Source organism: Anguilla rostrata, chromosome 8 (assembly GCF_018555375.3).
Source record: "Anguilla rostrata isolate EN2019 chromosome 8, ASM1855537v3, whole genome shotgun sequence".
Classification (NCBI taxonomy): Eukaryota; Metazoa; Chordata; class Actinopteri; order Anguilliformes; family Anguillidae; genus Anguilla; species Anguilla rostrata.
Genome location: NC_057940.1, coordinates 53,820,674 through 53,839,372, shown reverse-complemented (window position 1 = coordinate 53,839,372; position 18,699 = coordinate 53,820,674). Strand labels below are relative to the sequence as shown.

General features: G+C 46.7%; 2 protein-coding genes across 3 annotated transcripts; one reads left to right on the top strand and one right to left on the bottom strand.

Moving 5' to 3' along the window:
• Positions 1 to 18: 18 nt before the first annotated feature.
• vps52 (VPS52 subunit of GARP complex) lies at positions 19 to 11,731 on the top strand. The gene is made up of 20 exons (XM_064348887.1): positions 19 to 258; positions 756 to 843; positions 953 to 1,005; positions 1,570 to 1,645; positions 2,668 to 2,735; positions 2,971 to 3,146; positions 3,461 to 3,611; positions 4,064 to 4,164; positions 4,442 to 4,574; positions 4,863 to 4,920; positions 5,438 to 5,571; positions 5,823 to 5,978; positions 6,465 to 6,583; positions 7,121 to 7,244; positions 7,554 to 7,649; positions 8,089 to 8,196; positions 8,591 to 8,656; positions 8,982 to 9,093; positions 9,508 to 9,626; positions 10,035 to 11,731. The coding sequence occupies exons 1-20, from the start codon at positions 175 to 177 to the stop codon at positions 10,179 to 10,181; spliced, it is 2,169 nt and encodes a 722-aa protein (XP_064204957.1). The 5' UTR covers positions 19 to 174; the 3' UTR covers positions 10,182 to 11,731.
• Positions 11,732 to 11,810: 79 nt separating this feature from the next.
• igldcp (Ig-like domain-containing protein) lies at positions 11,811 to 18,694 on the bottom strand. Of its 2 annotated transcripts, none has more exons than XM_064348892.1 (6): positions 18,513 to 18,694; positions 17,557 to 17,603; positions 16,218 to 16,556; positions 15,401 to 15,670; positions 14,420 to 14,476; positions 11,811 to 12,987 (listed from the first exon to the last, which is right to left on the bottom strand). In XM_064348892.1, the coding sequence occupies exons 1-6, from the start codon at positions 18,539 to 18,541 to the stop codon at positions 12,872 to 12,874; spliced, it is 858 nt and encodes a 285-aa protein (XP_064204962.1). In that variant the 5' UTR covers positions 18,542 to 18,694; the 3' UTR covers positions 11,811 to 12,871. The 2 variants fall into 2 exon arrangements, with proteins under 2 accessions (XP_064204962.1, XP_064204963.1); XM_064348893.1 differs by having other exon boundaries at positions 16,218 to 16,547.
• Between the last annotated feature and the right edge of the window lie 5 nt (positions 18,695 to 18,699).

Genomic DNA, 18,699 nt, shown 5'->3' with positions numbered 1-18,699 from the left:
TAAATCAAAAGTGTATGAAAATAACAGAATTTATATCCGATAACTAGTGATTTCCTCTTGTCTATATTAAATTTAGGTTTATGATAATATCAATACACTTTTCATTTATTTTACTCCGATTAGGGCAGGTGTTGGTGAAGGCGTCGGAATTGTAGTTTTCTGTCATTGGCAGCTATGGCGGAGGTGGTGGTCACCGAATCTGTAGGCTCTGATGTAAATACAGCTGTCAATTCTACGATGGCATATTTACAAGACGAGGTAATTAATGGCATACCGGACCGGTAGCTACGAGTGATATATATTTTAAGAACAGTACCATTAGGTGGTGCTTATGTTTAGGTCTCGCAGAACATTCTTGATCGACTGTAGCTGCCTGTTAACGAACTTAGCAAGTTAGCTAACGCTAATGCTTTTTAGCTGTTTTGCTGTAATAGCAGACTACTGATAGTGCTGTCATTTTGCAAGTGACATTATTCATTTCATAGTGCATTTTGTCCAATGGTCATACAGTTAAACAGTAACAGTTAGCTGGCTGGTTAACTCAGGTTGTAAACTGTCTCTCCGCTCTTGCGTCCCAGTTTGGAATATTGATAGCGAGCCACCTGGCTGTGGCCGTTCCCTGGTACAGGCTATGCTCGCGGTTAAATTTGCTCCCGTTTCATTTTAAATAGTACTATTGTTTTTATATGAGCTAAGTCAATTTTCTTCTCATAACGCAACCATTGCACCTGTTCTATCCGGGTGAACTTTTGCAGATCAAGAACGAGTCGGACCAGATGCCTGCTCTGAACTTGGGAGACCTGGACATAACCACGGATGAGTTTATCTTAGACGAAGTCGACAGTAAGTTACTGTGCTCCCGATTCAGTGTCTGTTTCCCCTTTAATTATGTCTTTGTGTTGTTTTGTCGAGTTTTTTGTGCGGCACGTCAGTCTGTATTCTGTGCTTTCAGTTCACATCCAGGCGAACCTTGAGGACGATCTGGTGAAAGAGGCTTTGAAAACGGTGAGACCAGCTGCCAGTTTAACTGAACAACAGGACTGATTGACAGCACAGACAACTGAAAAGTTCACCTTAGTATATATGCCTGCAGATTGGAGGGAGTGGGACAAAGTGTATGTTTTTTGCCACATATGATTCTGACAAAGAGGATGCTGATTAATTGCATGGTCTCCTCATCTGCAGGGACCACACAAAACATCCCCCATGTGAAAAATTGTAGACTTGAGCATACTAAGAGTGTAATTGTGTAAACTCTAATTATACAGATCTCACTGATAGTACGATATTAGGCCTAATTCCTTCATCACAGCTTAACTTAAACTTTATTTGTGTCCTGTATATAAAGCGTGCCATTTTTCACCTGTCATTTGGGAATGTTTGTCCTCTTTGTAAGAAACAGCAGTGTGTATAGCTGTCAGCTGCCATGTTTTTTCCTCTCTCTCTCTCTCTCTCTCTCTCTCTCTCTCTCTCTCTCTCTCTCTCTCTCTCTCTCTCTCTCTCTCTCTCTCTCTCTCTCTCTCTCTCTCTCTCTCTCTCTCTCTCTCTCTCTCTCTCTCTCTCTCTCAGGGCGTGGATCTCAGGCAGTACTCCAAGCAGGTGGAGACGGAGCTGCAGCGTATTGAGCAAGCCTCCATCAAAGACTGTATCCTGTCCGTTCAAACTAAGCCTCGTGCTGCGTTCAGTATGAACTTGGCAGCTTGTAGCTCCGACGTGAGAGCTCGGAGGTATTAGCTCGGAGCGTGCCAGTGGTTAGCTTGTAGCTAGTGGTTAACTCATAGCTAGTGGTTAGCTTGTAGCTTGTGGTTACCTCGTAGCTATTGGTTAGCTTGTGGCTTGTGGTTAGCTCGTAGCTAGTGGATAGCTTGTAGCAACCGTTAGTACCACGGCGGCTGGCGAGAAGCTGCCACTAGCTCTTGACGCTTTCTAAGAACGAAAAGCTACTTTGTCACATACACTGTTCGTTGGGTACAGTAAAATATTATAAAAGCTTATTTAAGAGTTAACTGCGCTAGGGCGTAAGTAAGGGCGGCACAATCGTGCAGTGGTGGTAGCACCGTCGCCTCACACCAAGAAGGTCCTGGGTTCGAATCTGGCCTGGGGTTTGGATGTTCTCCTTTCCGCGTGGGTTTCCTCTGGTTACTCCGGTTTCCCCGCACAGTCCAAAGGCATGCAGGTAGGCTAATTGGAGACTCTAAATTGCCCATAGTTATGAGTGTGTGAGTGAACGATGTGTATGCCCTCCAGTAGATTGGCAACCTGTCCACGGTGTGTTCCTGCCTTTCGCCCAATGCATGCTGGGATAGGCTCCAACACCCCCGTGACCCCACCCCGGATAAGTAGAGATAATGCATGGATGTTGTAAGCCATTATTGTGTTTGCCAACATTTCAGCCATTTTGAATGACTTTTCAGTTTTTCCTATTCAGCAACTCGGTGCTGTGAAATGACACCTCACTTTTCCATTTGTAATTGCGAGTTAACCGGCCTTTCCAGTGTATCCTTCCTGGTCAGGAAGGTCGTAATTTTTACAAGTTTGCACGGTATCTGGAACGCAGCATCAGACAGTCAACGTGGGCAATGCTGTGATAGCACTGCGTGATGATCTCTCATTGGACGCTTTCTGGTCCCATCTCCTCAGTTCTTCCCTTGACTCTTCCTGTGTCAGATATCAAGGAGAGCCAGAACATCGCCTCCCTGCATAACCAGATCACTGCCTGTGACTCCATACTGGAGGTGAGGGGCCTGGCTGCAGTCTACTTCTGATGACTGTCATGACTACTAATCCTGCATCCGTGACTTCTAATTCTGTGTCCATGACAACTAATGCTGCATCCGTGACTACTAATACTGTGTCCATGACAACTAATGCCGTGTCCATGACTACTGATGTTTTTGGGTCCCAGTGACGGCCTTGCCATGGCTCCCTGTATGCGCTCACCTGTGTGTGTGTGTGTGTGTGTCCACCCAGCGGATGGAGGGCATGCTGAGCGGTTTCCAGAGCGACCTCTCCTCCATCAGCAGCGAGATCCAGACGCTGCAGCAGCAGTCCGTCAGCATGAACGTGCGGCTGAAGAACCGCCAGGCCGTCCGCTGCCACCTCAGCCAGCTGGTGGACGAGCTGGTGGTGCCCGGCGCCATGATCTCGTAAGGAGTGTGTGTGTGTGTGTGTGTGTGTGTGTGTGTGTGTGCAGTGCGTGTGTGAGGGTCAAAGTGTGTGTGCATTGTGTGTGTGTAAGTGTATGTGTGTGTGTGTGTGTGTAGTGCGTGTGAGTGTGCGTGAGGGTCAGAGTGTGTGTGTGTGTGTGTGTGTGTGTGTGTGGGTACGGTGCATGCACACAAATGCGCATAGGGCAGGGGTGTATGATGGTCTTTTGGCATCGTGTTCATTCCTAAGGGCCCGTTATTCCTAAGGGCCGGTCGCGCGGTTGTGCTCAGCTCTGCGCTCGGCCCGTCCGCAGGGTGATCCTGGAGAGCCCCGTGACGGAGCAGGAGTTCCTGGAGCAGCTGCACGAGCTCAACAACAAGATCAACTTCGCCAAGGAGCTGAGCTTCCGGGAGACCCTGGCCTGCTCCGACATCCAGGACATCGTGGACCGGCTCAAAATCAAGGTCCTGGGGGGGGGAGAGGGAGGGAGAGAGAGTGGGGGGGAAGTGAGGGAGGAAAGGTAAATTTCACAATTGCGCAGTTGTCCGCACAGAGTTGTTAGCGCATGGAGCAGCCCAGCGTCTTTTCATCCTTCTTAAAAGGGAGGGATGGAGTGAGGGATGAAGGAGGAGAGAGGGACGCAAGGAAAGAAATGTGTACAGGCTGAATGGGGTTGGATGAGGTAATGTGATAAACGATATGGATGGGTAGAGTGTGAGAGAGGGATGGAGAGGGGGAGAGATGGAGAGCTGATAAAGGCTTAGACAAGCAGATGGAAGGCTGAGCGAGATGGCCGCAGTAGGGCGCGAAGTTCAGGTGACGGGCGATATTCTGGACCCCCATCAGGCACGCACCGTCATTGGCTGACAGAACAGTTCGCTAATGCTGCCGTGCTCTTTGTGCATTCGCCTCGCAGGCCGTCTCAAAGATCCGGGAGTTCATCCTGCAGAAGATCTACTCCTTTCGAAAGCCCATGACCAACTACCAGATCCCACAGAACACTCTACTCAAGTACAGGTAACTCCGACCCTACGCTGACCCTCTTTAAGGTGTGAGGTCACAAACGTGCGCTTAGAACGCTCTTAACTGAACATTCTAATGCCGATGTCACAATCACTATCGGTGATTGAAAGCAACAAAGTTCTAGAACGCCGACTTGGAATTTTGAAGAAAACGTCCCAAACCTTCTCTACACAGGGTTTAGCTAATTTTTTATTTTTGTACTGAGACCTTCTGGGTTTGCAGCGTATTAGAAAATGAAACGTGAGTTCTTTTTTTGACCCTCTCTCCACAGGTTCTTCTACCAGTTCTTGCTGGCAAACGAGAGGCAGGTGGCCAAAGAGGTTCGGGATGAGTATGTGGACACCATGAGCAAAATCTACTACAGCTATTTCAAATCGTACAGTGGGAGACTGCTCAAAGTGCAGGTGAGGGGTGGGGGGTGGGGGAGGGGGGGGGGGTGTGTGGAGGGGTGGAGAGTTGGGAGGATGGAGGCAAGGTTTGGGGGCAATTCCACTGCAATTCAGCCAGTACAGGGAATTAATCGAAAAATGGCCATAATGTTCTATACATATTGTACAACTGATTAATTACTGGAATCTAAATTGATCTCCACAACTGTCGTATCTTAATTTTCTTATTCCTGCCCAAACATAGGTAGGTGTTAATGTTGCCTGCACCGCTAATATATCTGTTTGTCCCTCTGCCTTCGCTAGTACGAGGAGGTGGCTGACAAAGATGATCTGATGGGGGTTGAGGACACAGCCAAGAAAGATATCCTTCACCAGAGCCCAAGCCAGCAATCTTTTCTCCCACACACACACACACCAGTCCTCCTGTTTTTTAACATTGTGATAATCAGCTCCACGATGTTTCAACTGATTTTTTCACTGCACGTTATGTACTATACTTGATAGTTGCAGAGCTGGGTCAAATAATTATTTGAATGTTTGATCTCTTTATACATGCATGCCTACTGATTTGAGAACTTTCATGGTTGCTTGCTACTTACAAAAAATGTCAGCGATCATATGGAATTTGTTTTTTTTTTGTGAAAGTAAACATTTCTTTTGAAATTGTCAGTGGTCTTCTGGTTAAAAGGTCTCTTCCGTGTATTGGTGAAAGTAGATGTTTCTTTTTAAATTGTGTCTTCCGGGTTCGAGTATTTCCGATATTTATTTGACCCAGGTTGGGGGTGGAGTCTGTTATGAGGTTGTGTAGCAGTGGTATTGACGTGGACCGCAGTTTTGCGGTTGTGTGGAGGGTTTGTTGTCCTTGACCGCGCAAGCAGGTTTTTTCAGCAAGCCATCACTGAAGAGCAGGAACACCATCTTCACTGTGGGCCAGAGGGGGGCAGTGTTGAGCCCTTCAGAGCTGGAGGGACCCATCCTCATTCCTCACACTGCACAAAGAGGAGACTGCAGGGTAAGGACTATACACACACGCGCACACACACACACACACTCACACACTCACGCACACACACACACACACATCCTCTCACACACACACACACACACACACTCACACACTCACGCACACACAGTCACAGACACACCCCCTCTCTCACACACACACACACAGTCACAGACACACACCCTCTCTCTCACACACACACACACACACACACACACACACACAGCACTAGCGTCCCCGTGTGTGTCTCCCCCTCTCAGTACCCCTACGAGACGCTGTTTCGCAGCCAGCACTACGCCCTATTGGACAACGGCTGCAGGGAGTACCTCTTCCTCTGCGACTTCTTCATGGTGGCCGGGAACTCCGCGCTGGACCTCTTCAACTGCATCATGGGAAAGACCCTCAGCATGTTCCTGGTCAGTGTCCTCCCCTCTCTCTCTCGCTGGTCATCAGGTCATGTGACGCACCCCAGGAGGGCTGTAGGCCTCTTAGCCACGGATGACTGGCAGTGAACAGCTTGAACAATCTCGGCAGTGGTAGTGTGCAGATAGCTTCCTTTTTAGGCCTTCAAGGTGTGAGATCACAAGCATGTGATTAGAATGTTCTTAGCTGAACATTCTAATGCTGATGTCACAATCACTACTGGCGACTGAAAGAAACAGAGTTCTAGAACACTGATTTAGAATTTTATAAAAACGTTCGAAAAAACCTACTCTTCAAAGGGCTTAAGGTCAGATGGAAGACGGTGATGATGATGGTGGTGATGAACAGAGAAAACGTCTCTGACAGTAACTTCCAATGTGCCTTTATGTTAACTCCATTTTTTTCTGTCCCTCCCCCCACCCTCTTTCTCTGTCTCTCCCTCCTTCCCTCCTCTTCCTCCTCTCTCTGTGGGCCTGCAGAAGAGCATGTCCACCTATGTGTCTGACTGCTACGACAGCATCGCGGTCTTCCTCTGCATTCACATCATCCTGCGCTTCAGAGCCATCACCGCCAAGAGGAACATCCCTGCCCTCGACAAGTCAGCGTTACCCCGGCAACGGCACTCCACACACAGCCTAAACCACACCTGAAAGATATAATCAGCACAGCCCCAGCCCTCAGCAGATATTAAACACCAACTGATCCTGCAGAGGACACTCATCACTGACTCATCCCCCAGTTAGAGGACACTCATCACTGACTCATCCCCCAGTTAGAGGACACTCATCACTGACTCATCCCCCAGTTAGAGGACACTCATCACTGACTGATTCATCAGACGATACTCATCACTGACTGATTCATCTGACGATACTCATCACTGACTCATTCCCCAGTTAGAGGGTACTCATCACTGACTGATCCCTCAGAGGATACTCAACACTGACTGATCCCTCAGTTAGAGGATACTCAACATTGACTCATCCCGCAGTTAGAGGATACTCATCACTGACTGTTCCCCCAGTTAGAGGATACTCAACCCTGACTCATCCCCCAGTTAGAGGATACTCATCACTGACTGATCCCCCAGTTAGCTGATGCGTGGGTGAATGCGCATGTCTGTGTTCTCTCTCAGGTACTGGGAGGCTGTTCTGGAGCTGCTGTGGCCCAGGTTTGAGCTGATCCTGGAGATGAACATCCAGAGCATTCGCAACACTGACCCTCAGAAACTGGGCCTGCTGGACACCAGACCCCACTATGTCAGTACACACTCACACACACACACACACACACACACATGCACACACATGCACATGCACACACGTACACTACACACACACACACACACATACAAACACTCATTCATTGATAAACTTACAGACATACAAATAGATAACATACAAACTGAACATATCTCTGTGGTAACTGTGCAGTGATCTCCGTGGTAACTGTGCAGTGATCTCTGTGGTAACTGCGCAGTGTTCTCTGTGGTAACTGCGCAGCGATCTCCGTGGTAACTGCGCAGTGATCACTGCAGTAACTTCATTGCTGTGCTTGTCCTGTTCCAGATCACGCGTCGTTATGCCGAGTTCTCCTCAGCTATCGTCAGCATCAACCAGACATTCCCCAACCAGAGGACCAATGCCCTGCTGGGCCAGCTACAGGTCTGCACGCACACACTTACACACCTGCATCACACTGACCACACAGTTACACACCTGCAGCACACGTACCACACACTTACACACCTGCATCACACTGACCACACAGTTACACACCTGCAGCACACTTACCACACAGGTACGCACCTGCAGAAAGCTGCCAATGAAACAAAGGACACATTTCAGATTCACAACTGCAGCAGCTACAGGACAGTAAAGCAAATTAGCATGATTGGTATGGTACATACATATGGTGCATGGCCTTAATGTTTTTATCAGATTAGATTTGACACACCGACTTGACTGACTGAAATTTATTAGTTTGCATTTAATCATTTACCAGATGCTAAGTGTAAATATCCTGAGTTAGTTAATTAATGAGGAGTTAATCAGGAGTGACTCAAATGCATTGTGCCTGTGTGTGTGCGCACGTGTGTTTTAGGCTGAAGTGGAGAACTTTGTCCTGAAGATGGCAGCAGAGTTCCCTTCCAGGAAGGATCAGCTGATCTTCCTCATCAACAACTATGACATGATGCTGAGCGTGCTGATGGTGAGACAGACGGACAGACGGACTCGGGAGAGTGTGAGCACGCTCTGTGCACTGCCTGAGCCCCAGAGAGCTGGTCTGAAGACTGACTGACTGACAAACTGATAGACTGACTGACTGACTGACTGTCTGCCTGCCCGCCTGACTGACTGACTGACAAACTGATAGATTGACTGACTGACTGACTGACTGTGTATGAACCTGTTTGGTAAAGTGCCTGATCACAGTATCTCTCTCTGTCCCTCTCCCCCCCTCCCTCTCTCTCGCTCTCTCTCCTCCCCTCTCCCCCCTTTTCTATCTCCCCTGCACTCCCTCTCTCTCCCCCCTCTCCGTCTCTCTTTCTGTCCCCGTCCTCCCTCTTTCCCCATCTCTCTCCCTCCCTCTCTCCCTGTCTCAGGAGAGAGCAGCAGATGACAGTAAGGAAGTGGAGGGCTTCCAGCAGCTGCTCCTGGCTCGGACGCAGGTGAGGAGGTGCGGGGCCGCTGGACTGAAAGGGTTAAATATGACCCTGCTTCCTGCCATGGAGCTCAGACAGACAGAGCCTGTCTCACACGCACACACACGCACACACATACACACACGCACACAAGCTGGGTTTCTCCTGTGATGTATGCCTAAATACTCACTTCAGCTTCCTGATGTTGATCTCTCCTGGTCTTTGCTCTTGGCCTGTTCTCTCTCTCTCTCTCTCTCTTTTTTCCATACTCTTCCCTCCCTCTCTTTATCTCCCCCTCCTGTCTCCCCTCTCTCTGACTCTCTCTCGTTCCCTCCCTCCCTCTCTCTTTCAGGAGTTTATTGAGGAGATTCTCTCTTCTCCCTTTGGTGGAATGATTGCCTTCGTGAAGGAGAGCGAGGCGCTGATGGAGAAAGGGCAGCTGGACAGGCTGAAGAACGATGAAGGTAAAGGAGTGAGGCAGGGGGAGGAGCTATCTCCCTGACCCCTCTCATTAGCTGCTGTAGAAGCAGGGGGTGGGGTTATCATCACCCTGGTCCTTGTCATTGGCTGCTGTAGAGGCAGGGGGTGGGGTTATCATCACCATGTTCACTGAACACACACTTTTCTAAAGACCTAACAGTTTTGTTCCATTAAGTAAATTTACCTGTTCCTTCTGTCTCCCTCGTTTGCCCAACCACCCACTCTTCCTCCATCTTTCCCTTTCTCTGTCACTTTTTCCCCCCTCTTCCTCTCTCTCCTCCCTCTACCTCTCTGCTCTCTCTATTCCATCTGCCCCTGTCCTCTTCTCCTACTCTCTCTCTCTCTCCCTCCCTCTCTCTCGCTCCCTCCCCCCCCTCTCTTTTCCTCCCCCCCCCCAGCTCGGATCACCCAGCTGGTCCGGGGCTTCTCCAGCACATGGAAGCAGTCCGTTGAGGCTCTGAGTCAGGACGTCATGAGGTCCTTCACCAACTTCAAAAACGGCACGGGCATCATACAGGTGGGGCACTCTTTCATCGCCGCACTCTCCCTCTCGCTCTCTCTCTCCATCACTCTCCCTCTCACTCTCGTGCTCCCTCCCTCTCTCTCTCCCTCTTGCGCTTTCTGTCTCCATCACACTCCCTCTCACTCCCTCTTGCTCTCTCTCATTCTCTCTCTTGCTCCCTCTCTGTCTTGCTCTCGCTCTCTTAGCTCTTATGGAGAGATGCTTCTGGAAGGTTAAATATCAGAACCACAGTGGAAATGAGTCCTGAAGCATTTTAGCGCTTCGTTGTTTTGTCCTCGTGTGCAGCTGCACAAGTCAGATGTATCTGTCGCATAAATTAGCGTGTTTATTCATTCAGAGTAACGAATTTAGCCTTTCAGCACACTGAACTGCGTACGCGCCTCTCCCCGCCTCGTCCTCCAGGGGGCGCTGACGCAGCTGATCCAGTACTACCACGGCTTCCACAAGGTCCTCTCCCAGCCCACGTTCCGCAGCCTGGCCGTGCGCTCCGAGCTCATCAACCTGCACCACCTCATGGTCGAGGTCAAGAAGCACAAGCCCAACTTTTGAGGAGGGTGGGCGTGGCCTGGGAAAGAAGGGGAGGGGCAGGGGGAGGGGCTTGACCATCCAGGAAGGGGAGGAGCCAGGGAGAGAAAGGAGGACAGAGGAGGAAGCGAAGTCGATCTGTATGGCCTCACCGGTCACATGACACTGACTCCACCAATCACAGCAGCTGGCTTTGGCTCTAGACCTTTGCTTTGTTGAGTATTGGATTAATGCTCATAAATGTGTTCTATGAACTCTCCTGTTGGCTCTCTTATGTTGAGACCATGTGGTTCCTCTAGTTTTTTTTCTTGTGTCCTTGTGGAGGGAACCTGTGGGGGGGGGGTGAGAGTGGGGGGGTCGGATGCCAATGTACAGGGGATGAAAGGGAAGGAGGGAGGGGTGGAATGAGGAAGGAAGTGGACGGAACAATGACTGAACAGAAGGGGGAGGGTAGTGGCGGGAAAATGAGGCTCCATGAAAGGCAGAGCTTCCCCGAGGCAGCTTTTCATTGGTTCGATGCCTGTGATTGACAGCTCACTGTATCTCCTCCCACTTCGGGGTTAGGGAAAACCAACCATCATCACTGAGAGACTTTCCAGTTTATTCTACGTTCCTCTTTTCACCTTCCCTTCATCTCTCTGTTCCTACCTCCCTCATCTCTCCTTTCCTTTCCTCTTTATCTCTCTATTCTATGCCTTTCTGACCAAGAGATTTAATGGGGAATTATCGATACTGTAATTATAATGAAGGTCATAGGTCAAGGCTCATAGGTGACAGTGTAAGAATATCCCATTGATTTAAGTGAGATGTGAAAAACACTCCAAACATCTGAGTCAGTTGATGTCTGTGCAAATATTGGTTTGGCTACGATAGCTAAAAATACATCACGCCATAAATGCAAAACCTGATTGCAAGATGCCCTTCAGAGCATTCATTTTTTAATCGTAATTTGTTCTTCCCCCCCTACATGAAAGGTTTTTTTCAGGGCATGAAAATGCCACTATCTTACTCTGGAGTGGGGGGAAACTGCCCTGGTGACACAATTTATGAGAGTAGCACATGCATTTGGACAAAGATTGAGCAGAAGGTTGAGTTGAGTGGCAGTTGTACATCCTCTTCCCCCGTAAGTGTGAATTCCAAGTTCATTGGTTGGAATAACTGTTGTAATCCTTTATTAAATCAAAAGGCATTTGCTTATGAAATAAGTGTGTAATCTCATATGAATGTACATATATAACAGGCTGGTAGCAGAGCTGGGGTTTTTGTTTATTTTATTTCAGTGCTGCGCTTGCTGTAAAATGCTTATTGTTTTTAATAATTGCGGCATTGTGGCGAGAGTTTTCGCACTGTCCGCTCGGTCTCGGGGGGAGACGCCGGTCAGTTTCCTGGGTCAGCTCGCTGGGCCTGGAGACACTGAAGCTGCTTTTGAAGAGACTGAAGTTCGGGCCCTGGATCCGGGGGCCCTGAGATCCCGCTGGAGCGAGTCGTCAGGTCCCCTGTCCCGTTTGAGTCGTTAGTCTTTACGTCCCCTGTGCTGCTTCTGATTAAATAAAATTCAGCTGGCCTACTCATCACTTCATTTTTTTTTATTTCTTAAATTGCTTGGAGGTATATATGTGTTCCATGTTAGAGATTTCCACTGCACTCTGCTGATATGATCATTAAAGTTTATTTTGTCAAGAAAAGATCTACCAGTAGGTAAATACACCACCAAACACCCTTGCATGTACAGAAATCGATCATTTTGTAGGTACAGATAATATTGTCTGTCTGCACACCCCTGTGGATTGCTGTTGGCTATTATATTGATGATTATAGCTGGTTAATTGGTGTGGTGGAGAGTAAGATGACAGGTGTCCCTTGGTTCCTGAAAGGCCAGCAAATCGCCCAACATCTAATTTCAGTTGATAATTTCAGTTCCGACATATTCAGCTTTAGCTAGCGCCCTTACGTCTGCAGGCCTGCTTCTCCTCGACCATCTGCTTGTGTTTACTTACCAGGAAGTTCACTGTGGTTAGAGGTAATAACAGGCGTTCAGCATTAATTGAACATGTCCCACACCTTAATCCACTATCCATGCAAGCCTGTGGATATTTCTAAGAATACAGGAAGATGGATATATACTACCTGTCAAGAAATAGACTGCAAAGCTCAATTTTTAGCAGCTATTACTCCAGTGCACCGACATACATTACATTACAGGCATTTGGCAGACGCTCTTATCCAGAGTTACAACCCTAAGCTTACAGTCATTTACAGGGGGGTAGGGAGGGATGGGGAGAGGTGCAGCCTGAAGAGATGAGTCTTCAGTCGTCACTTGAAATGGGTCAGTGTCTCAGCTGTTCTGATCTCCATGGGGAGGTCATTCCACCATCATGGGGCCAGAACAGACAGGAGACGTGTTCTGGAAGTGCAGGTGCGAAGAGGGGGAGGTGCCAGGCAGGTGCAGAACGGAGGGATCTGGCTGGCATGTACGGTTTGAATATCTTGTGGAGGTATGCTGGGGCTGATCCCTTGACTGCCTGGTATGCTAAGACCAATGTTTTAAATTTGATGCGAGCTATAACAGGCAGCCAGTGGAGGGTAGTGAGCAGGGGAGTGACGTGGGGAGTGACGTGGGAGTGTCTGAGGAGGCTGAAGACCAGACGAGCTGCAGCATTCTGAATTAGTTGCTTGCCTTTTAACTTAAATAGGGATTAGACAGTGTATCTTGATTACGTGCGTGAGAATCCACTAAGGAAATGAATGTGGTAGATGATGAACAGGAGGGAGCTCATAATCAGGGATGTGCCACTTGTTCGGATTGCGCTTGACTGAACATCTCTGGCATCTAAGGAAAAAAATTAGAGTGAAAATGAATGTGCTGGTCCTGCCCAGTTATGTGGTGATTTAACAAGAACACACATTCAACATTCCAGTATGTTCAATACCACACATCACCACGTTCCTGTATAACTGTTCCTTCATATGAATCTTACCACTAGGAGCCTGAAGCAAACTACCAAGTTAACAAGTTCGATGCAATAAAATTCCAAGGAATGCGATTGGTTGGACACCCAAGATAGGCTTCCTAGGCCTTACGAATGCAAAATGTGGCCAGTTATATTTATTTGGTTATATTTCTTAAAGTCGGACTGAGATTTGAAATACTGTATCATTATTTATATTCTATACCATTGCAAAATTGTTTTTAAAATGTTTTTTTTTTTTAATGACAAAAATTTATAGTTTTGGACATAACACAAAAATGTTACTATCATGTTACTATGGAGGCCGGATGCTGCGTGGGCGGGGTCGAGGGCGTACTCCTTGCGTTTTGAGTGACAGCGAGTGGGCCAGCTTCACTTCACCTTTTTTTCCACTTTACTTCGTTTACCAATGAACTGCAAAGTTATTTAAAAAATACATTTTAAAATGACAGAAAAGTAAACAGCTGAAGTCAGCATTCCCTCCCAGTAGGCTACTACAATGAACTCGGGAAAACTGAAATTACGATGGCGGGAAAAAAATAAAAGTGCGGATGGTGGAAAAATGTTGACTGTGAGTGTCAGACAGCCATCAAGATAAAATAATAGGGTGACAGGCTACACTTCAGTAGATGTCCTTCGGGATTGTGTGTAGTGAGTATCTGTGCGTCCTTCAACACAACAGTCCCGCTTGCAAGGTGCCATGTTTGCCAGACTTGACAGTGGCAAATGCAGCCTAGCCCTCAATGTCAATCATAAGCAAATACACGCTGTGATAGGCTGCATGCAAGTGAGACTGCTTCCTGACGTCAGGAAGCGGCAATTTAAAAAAAGTGAAAAAAGCACAGTAGGTGGCGCAGTGATTTTTAAAACACCAATTTCTATAATTCAAAACAAAAAATTATAAATTGTAAATGATTTGATAATACAGCCGACACTGCCTATTTTACCACCAAGGGTAGTAGAAAATATAAGCCAAGCAATTTCAGTCCGACTTTAATAGTTGTGCAGAAATGTATAACACTAACTTGCCATCACAGTGACACAAGTAATGACGAAAAACACTGTTTAATCAGTTATAGGCAGTTAAATAACTGATATGCATATGATAATTGGATATGCATATAATACCATTCTGACCAATCGATGGGCACGGTGACCCTTGATAAACAAACGCACTACGTTCACAGTTTCTTTGCTGGTCTATAATGAACTATTCTTGCGTAAATTTACTTGAATACAGCACATTAAAATCAGTGTTTTTTTTAAAGTTTCACCTCACAAAATTGCACTCACCTTCATTATATGCCCCATCCTTTCTTCCCTCAGGGACGGGCAGCTTATTCAGAGCTTCTGAAAAGACAGAGAATTTCACATTTTTTGAGAGAAGACCTCATTAGAATGGTAGGTTTCTGTTTCTGCCTGTTGTTGTTAGTGTCTGTGTGCTGGAGCAGGGCTACTCAACTCCAAGTATTTTCTACGCCACCATATTTCAGCTACACCACCTGATTTCAGCTTATTTTCTGAACCAAGGAGGTAAAATAATGAGTGAAATAGGAAGGAGGAAGAATACACTACAGTGAAACTGAATGACAGTGGCGGAGCAAACCCCCTGTAACTTTATGAACCTCTCAGTCATTGCCCATCTTCCGTCGTGATCTGAAGACTCATCTCTACAGACTATACCTGGACTAACTAACCATCACCACTCTGAGGGGCACTCCCAATCTGGGATCATTTTTATCACTTAAATCCCTGTGTTTCATGCTACACATGTACTTCCTGTGTCACTTTCGTGTTACATTTACCTCCATCCAGCAACTATATTGTACTTTGTATTGTTATCTTGATGTTGTAGCTTGTCATGCCTCCTAGTCTGATTTAGCATACGTTAGGTCAGAGAGTAATGTTTACTGTGTGAACTGGACTTAATGTGTTCATGGCTATGTATAGCTGTTAAAAAACTAGTATTGTACCTTATCGGACCTGTGTTTTGTAGTTGTTCCAATGACCTTCGGTATGCACTTACTGTACATCACTTTAGATAAAAGCGTCAGCCAAATAAATATAATGCACTGATAAACAATCTATATAAATGACTGATAGAGAATCAGATTTTTTGTAAATATGTTTATAAGTTCTAAAATACTGAATACTGAGCTTAATACTTTTGAGAACTGGTCAACCTGAATATCGTACCTGCACTTAAAAATGATTTCATAGAGCTTGGTTAAACTTTCTCCGGAATGTTCTGGCTCTGCAATTCTGGCCTCTCACCTTCCACTGTGAGGTGAACAGTGCTGACGGCCAGCCCGTCGGGATCCAAAACTCTGTAGGTCCCCGAATCCTCCAGCGTCACTGCCGAAAGGATCAGCTCCCTCTCCCCTTCCGTCAGATGCCCCTGTCTGCTGCCCCCGCCCCCCCTTTGCCAGATAACGTTTGCCCCCGCCTCCCTGTTCCTCTGGAAGACCACGGTGGCTGCCTGGGTGGTGTGGAGCTTCAGCTTAAGCTGTTGTCCTTCAACCACGGTTTCCTTGGACTTGTGATCTAGGAGAGGGAGCGGGACAGAACAAACTCAGAAATTGGGAGGGAGATGTCAAATTACTGTGGGGGTGTTTTGCTTGTACTTTTATCCATCAGGATTAATGGTAAATGGTAAATGGACTGCATTTATATAGCGCTTTTATCCAAAGCGCTTTACAATTGATGCCTCTCATTCGCCAGAGCAGTTAGGGGTTAGGTGTCTTGTTCAAGGACACTTCAACACGCCCAGGGCGGGGTTTGAACCGGCAACCCTCCGACTGCCAGACAATCGGTCTTACCTCCTGAGCTATGTCGCCCCTTAACATATGAATGTCATATTACAGAGGCAAACCACCGGTGTTAGGACAAACGTGTGCGTGGACTGCCCACAACAAACGATAGGTAAGACAAGGAAACCGATTAGATGCCTACACTTGCTTTGCCTAACACGAGAAGAAAGAGAAGCTAACACCATCGGTTCAAACCATCTCAGCGACTGACAGCGCCCTGAGATCACCCCAAATCCGACCGTCCGGCTTTACGAAATCGGCCACGCCCCTCCCCCCCTTACCCCTCACGTTCAGCTCCACGCTCCGGATGAACCTCCTCCTCTTCCCCACGCTGATGAAGCTTTCGTACGGCCCCGCGTCGGAGAACCGAACCTCCCGGAGGAGCAGGGAGCAGTCGCCCTCCTCGAAACTTCGCGGCTTCACCTCCACCCGCCCCTTGTAGTCAGGCCCCTCGAAACAGAGGCCCCCCTGGAGCTCGAACACGCTCTCCATGGGAGTCTCCCACCACAGGTAGGGGCTTGAGGAGCTTCGGACCGCCCCTACGCAGGACGTCCAGTTGCAGGGGAGCATGGCCTGGTCACCCACATAGTAGAACACGGAGAGTTCGGAGAGTTCGGAGACTGCAAGTGGGCAGACAGAATTCGGGATTAAATGATATCCCTGGATGCCTGTCCCAGTGGTTAGATCAAATCAAATCACAAATTATTTATAATTTTGTGCAAGATAGCAATACAAAGTGCTTCACATAATAAAGATAAAAAGATCCAAAAAAGAGCTGCAACAACATAATAACAAATAAATATAAAATAAAAATAATAATCACATCATTAATAACAAGAATTCTAGCTATAAAACAATAGTAGTAATAAAAAAGTTCAATAATAGGTAATACATGTAAAATAAGGTAAATAAAAGTGAGGTAAAAATACATCTAAAAATAAAATACATAAATAAATAAAAGGTAATGACAGTAAAATAAGTAAAATAATAAATTTGAAATAAACTATGTAAAAGCCCAACTAAAAAGGTTCATAGCATTGAGGTCATTACTTCAGGGTATGGGGCTACCATTTGGATTTATACTAGATGTTGGAGCATTGCTGCAGGGATTTGCTTCCATTCAGCCATTAGAGCATTAGTGAGGTCAGCACTGATTGGGCGATTAGGCCTGTCTCGCATTTGGCTTTCCAACTGATCCCAAAGGTGAAGGATGGGGTTGAGGTCAGGGCTATGTGCAGGCCAGTCAAACGCTTCCACGTCGTTTTCAACAAAACCATATCTATATGGACCTTGCTGTGTGCCCGGGAGCATTGTCATGAAACAAGAAAGGGCCTTCCCCAAACTGTCTAGCATAGATTTGCCTCACTGGAACTAAGGGGCCTAGCCCAAACCATGAAAAACCAAGGGGTGTCCTGATACTTTTGGTCATGTAGTGTAGATATAAAACACACCCACTTCCATTTGGAAATGTCATTTTATGCTAATGTGAAAACAGATATCGAAAAATTAAAAGACGTTCTATGAATGTGGCAATCATGTGTGTGATCATATCTACCGTCTTCTACACACTTGCATTCCAACTAGCCATATCAGGATAGCAATGTACAGAAATCAACTCACCTGAAAGGTGAATGAGACAGTGGAGGAGAACACATTGCACAGAGACCCTAGGAAAACAGGTATTAGACGTGCTTACACCCAGATACCGTCAGCCCCAGATAATTCCATATGGCGGGGCTGTAGACACATTTGAGACACTGGGCTGGCTAACACACTGATGTACCTGTTTTTGATTCGTAATATGATTCAACTATTGCTCATACGAGTGGACGCACTTACGATCGCCAACATTTCTAGGTCACTCTGCGTAAGAGCATCTGTTAAATACACGTGATGCCAAAGAAGCTGACGCGTTCTGCTTTTGCGGTTGCCTCCCAAATGCATCGCTTGCGTGCTTAAGAACGCCTTCGGGGTAAGATATGTATCGGTAATCCAAAAATACGCGATAGGACGAGAGGACATCTGATACGCCACACCCCCGATTTGCTTAGGTTTTGTTTTCCTTGAAGCTAGGCAGCAGCAGAAGAAACGAAAGTGAAACCAGCATCAACTGTTTGTATTTTGCTAAGCGAAGGTCATCAATAGAATAGGGCTGAAAAATTGACTATTAAAAAAAATAATAAAATCTGAAAAAACTTCTACCGTGCTTATACCTATTTAGCCAGTGTGGTGACATGGAAACTATCGTTGAAAACAGGATTATGCACCTTAAGCAAACCGTGAATGTTTCAGTTTATCACAATACCACAGTATTTTACGAAATAAATGTAAGTAAACAGACTAACGAGGAAAGAAGGACGTATATCATGCGGGACTTAAAAAGAAATTTAGTTAAAATATAGGCTAATTAAATTGAATTATGCAATCACATATTATCTTTATAAAATGTATGGGAAAATAGCAATCTACAACTGGTCTAATAATGACGTTTCGTGAAATAAATATCCCAGCCATTTACTTGTCATTGCAACGGGCAAGGAAGTTAGGACACGTGGCGAAGTCTGTAGGCTACTTACCAGCCGCAGATCTTGAAAGGGCGCAGCATGATGTTCTAAGAGGACTCCGGTGCTCCGTCGTCGGGATCTGTCGGGACTGTGGTGAACGTAGCTGACAACAGCGGGGCTCATTCGTTCAAAGACGAAACTTAAAGAAACGAAACCGAGCACTGTGCTGGCAGTCATTCCTGCAAACATAGGCTATTAG

Bases quoted from the DNA above. Each gene is read 5' to 3' on its own strand.
- igldcp (XM_064348892.1), bottom strand. From the start codon at position 18,541: ATGCTGCGCCCTTTCAAGATCTGCGGCTG. The intron at 17,604-18,512 runs GTAAGTAGCCTA...CTGTTTTCCTAG, and splicing joins CCTTTCAAGATCTGCGGCTG to GGTCTCTGTGCAATGTGTTC. The intron at 16,557-17,556 runs GTGAGTTGATTT...GCCCACTTGCAG, and splicing joins CTGTCTCATTCACCTTTCAG to TCTCCGAACTCTCCGAACTC.
- vps52 (XM_064348887.1), top strand. From the start codon at position 175: ATGGCGGAGGTGGTGGTCACCGAATCTGTAGGCTCTGATGTAAATACA. The intron at 1,646-2,667 runs GTATCCTGTCCG...TTCCTGTGTCAG, and splicing joins GCAAGCCTCCATCAAAGACT to ATATCAAGGAGAGCCAGAAC. The intron at 4,575-4,862 runs GTGAGGGGTGGG...TGCCTTCGCTAG, and splicing joins GGAGACTGCTCAAAGTGCAG to TACGAGGAGGTGGCTGACAA.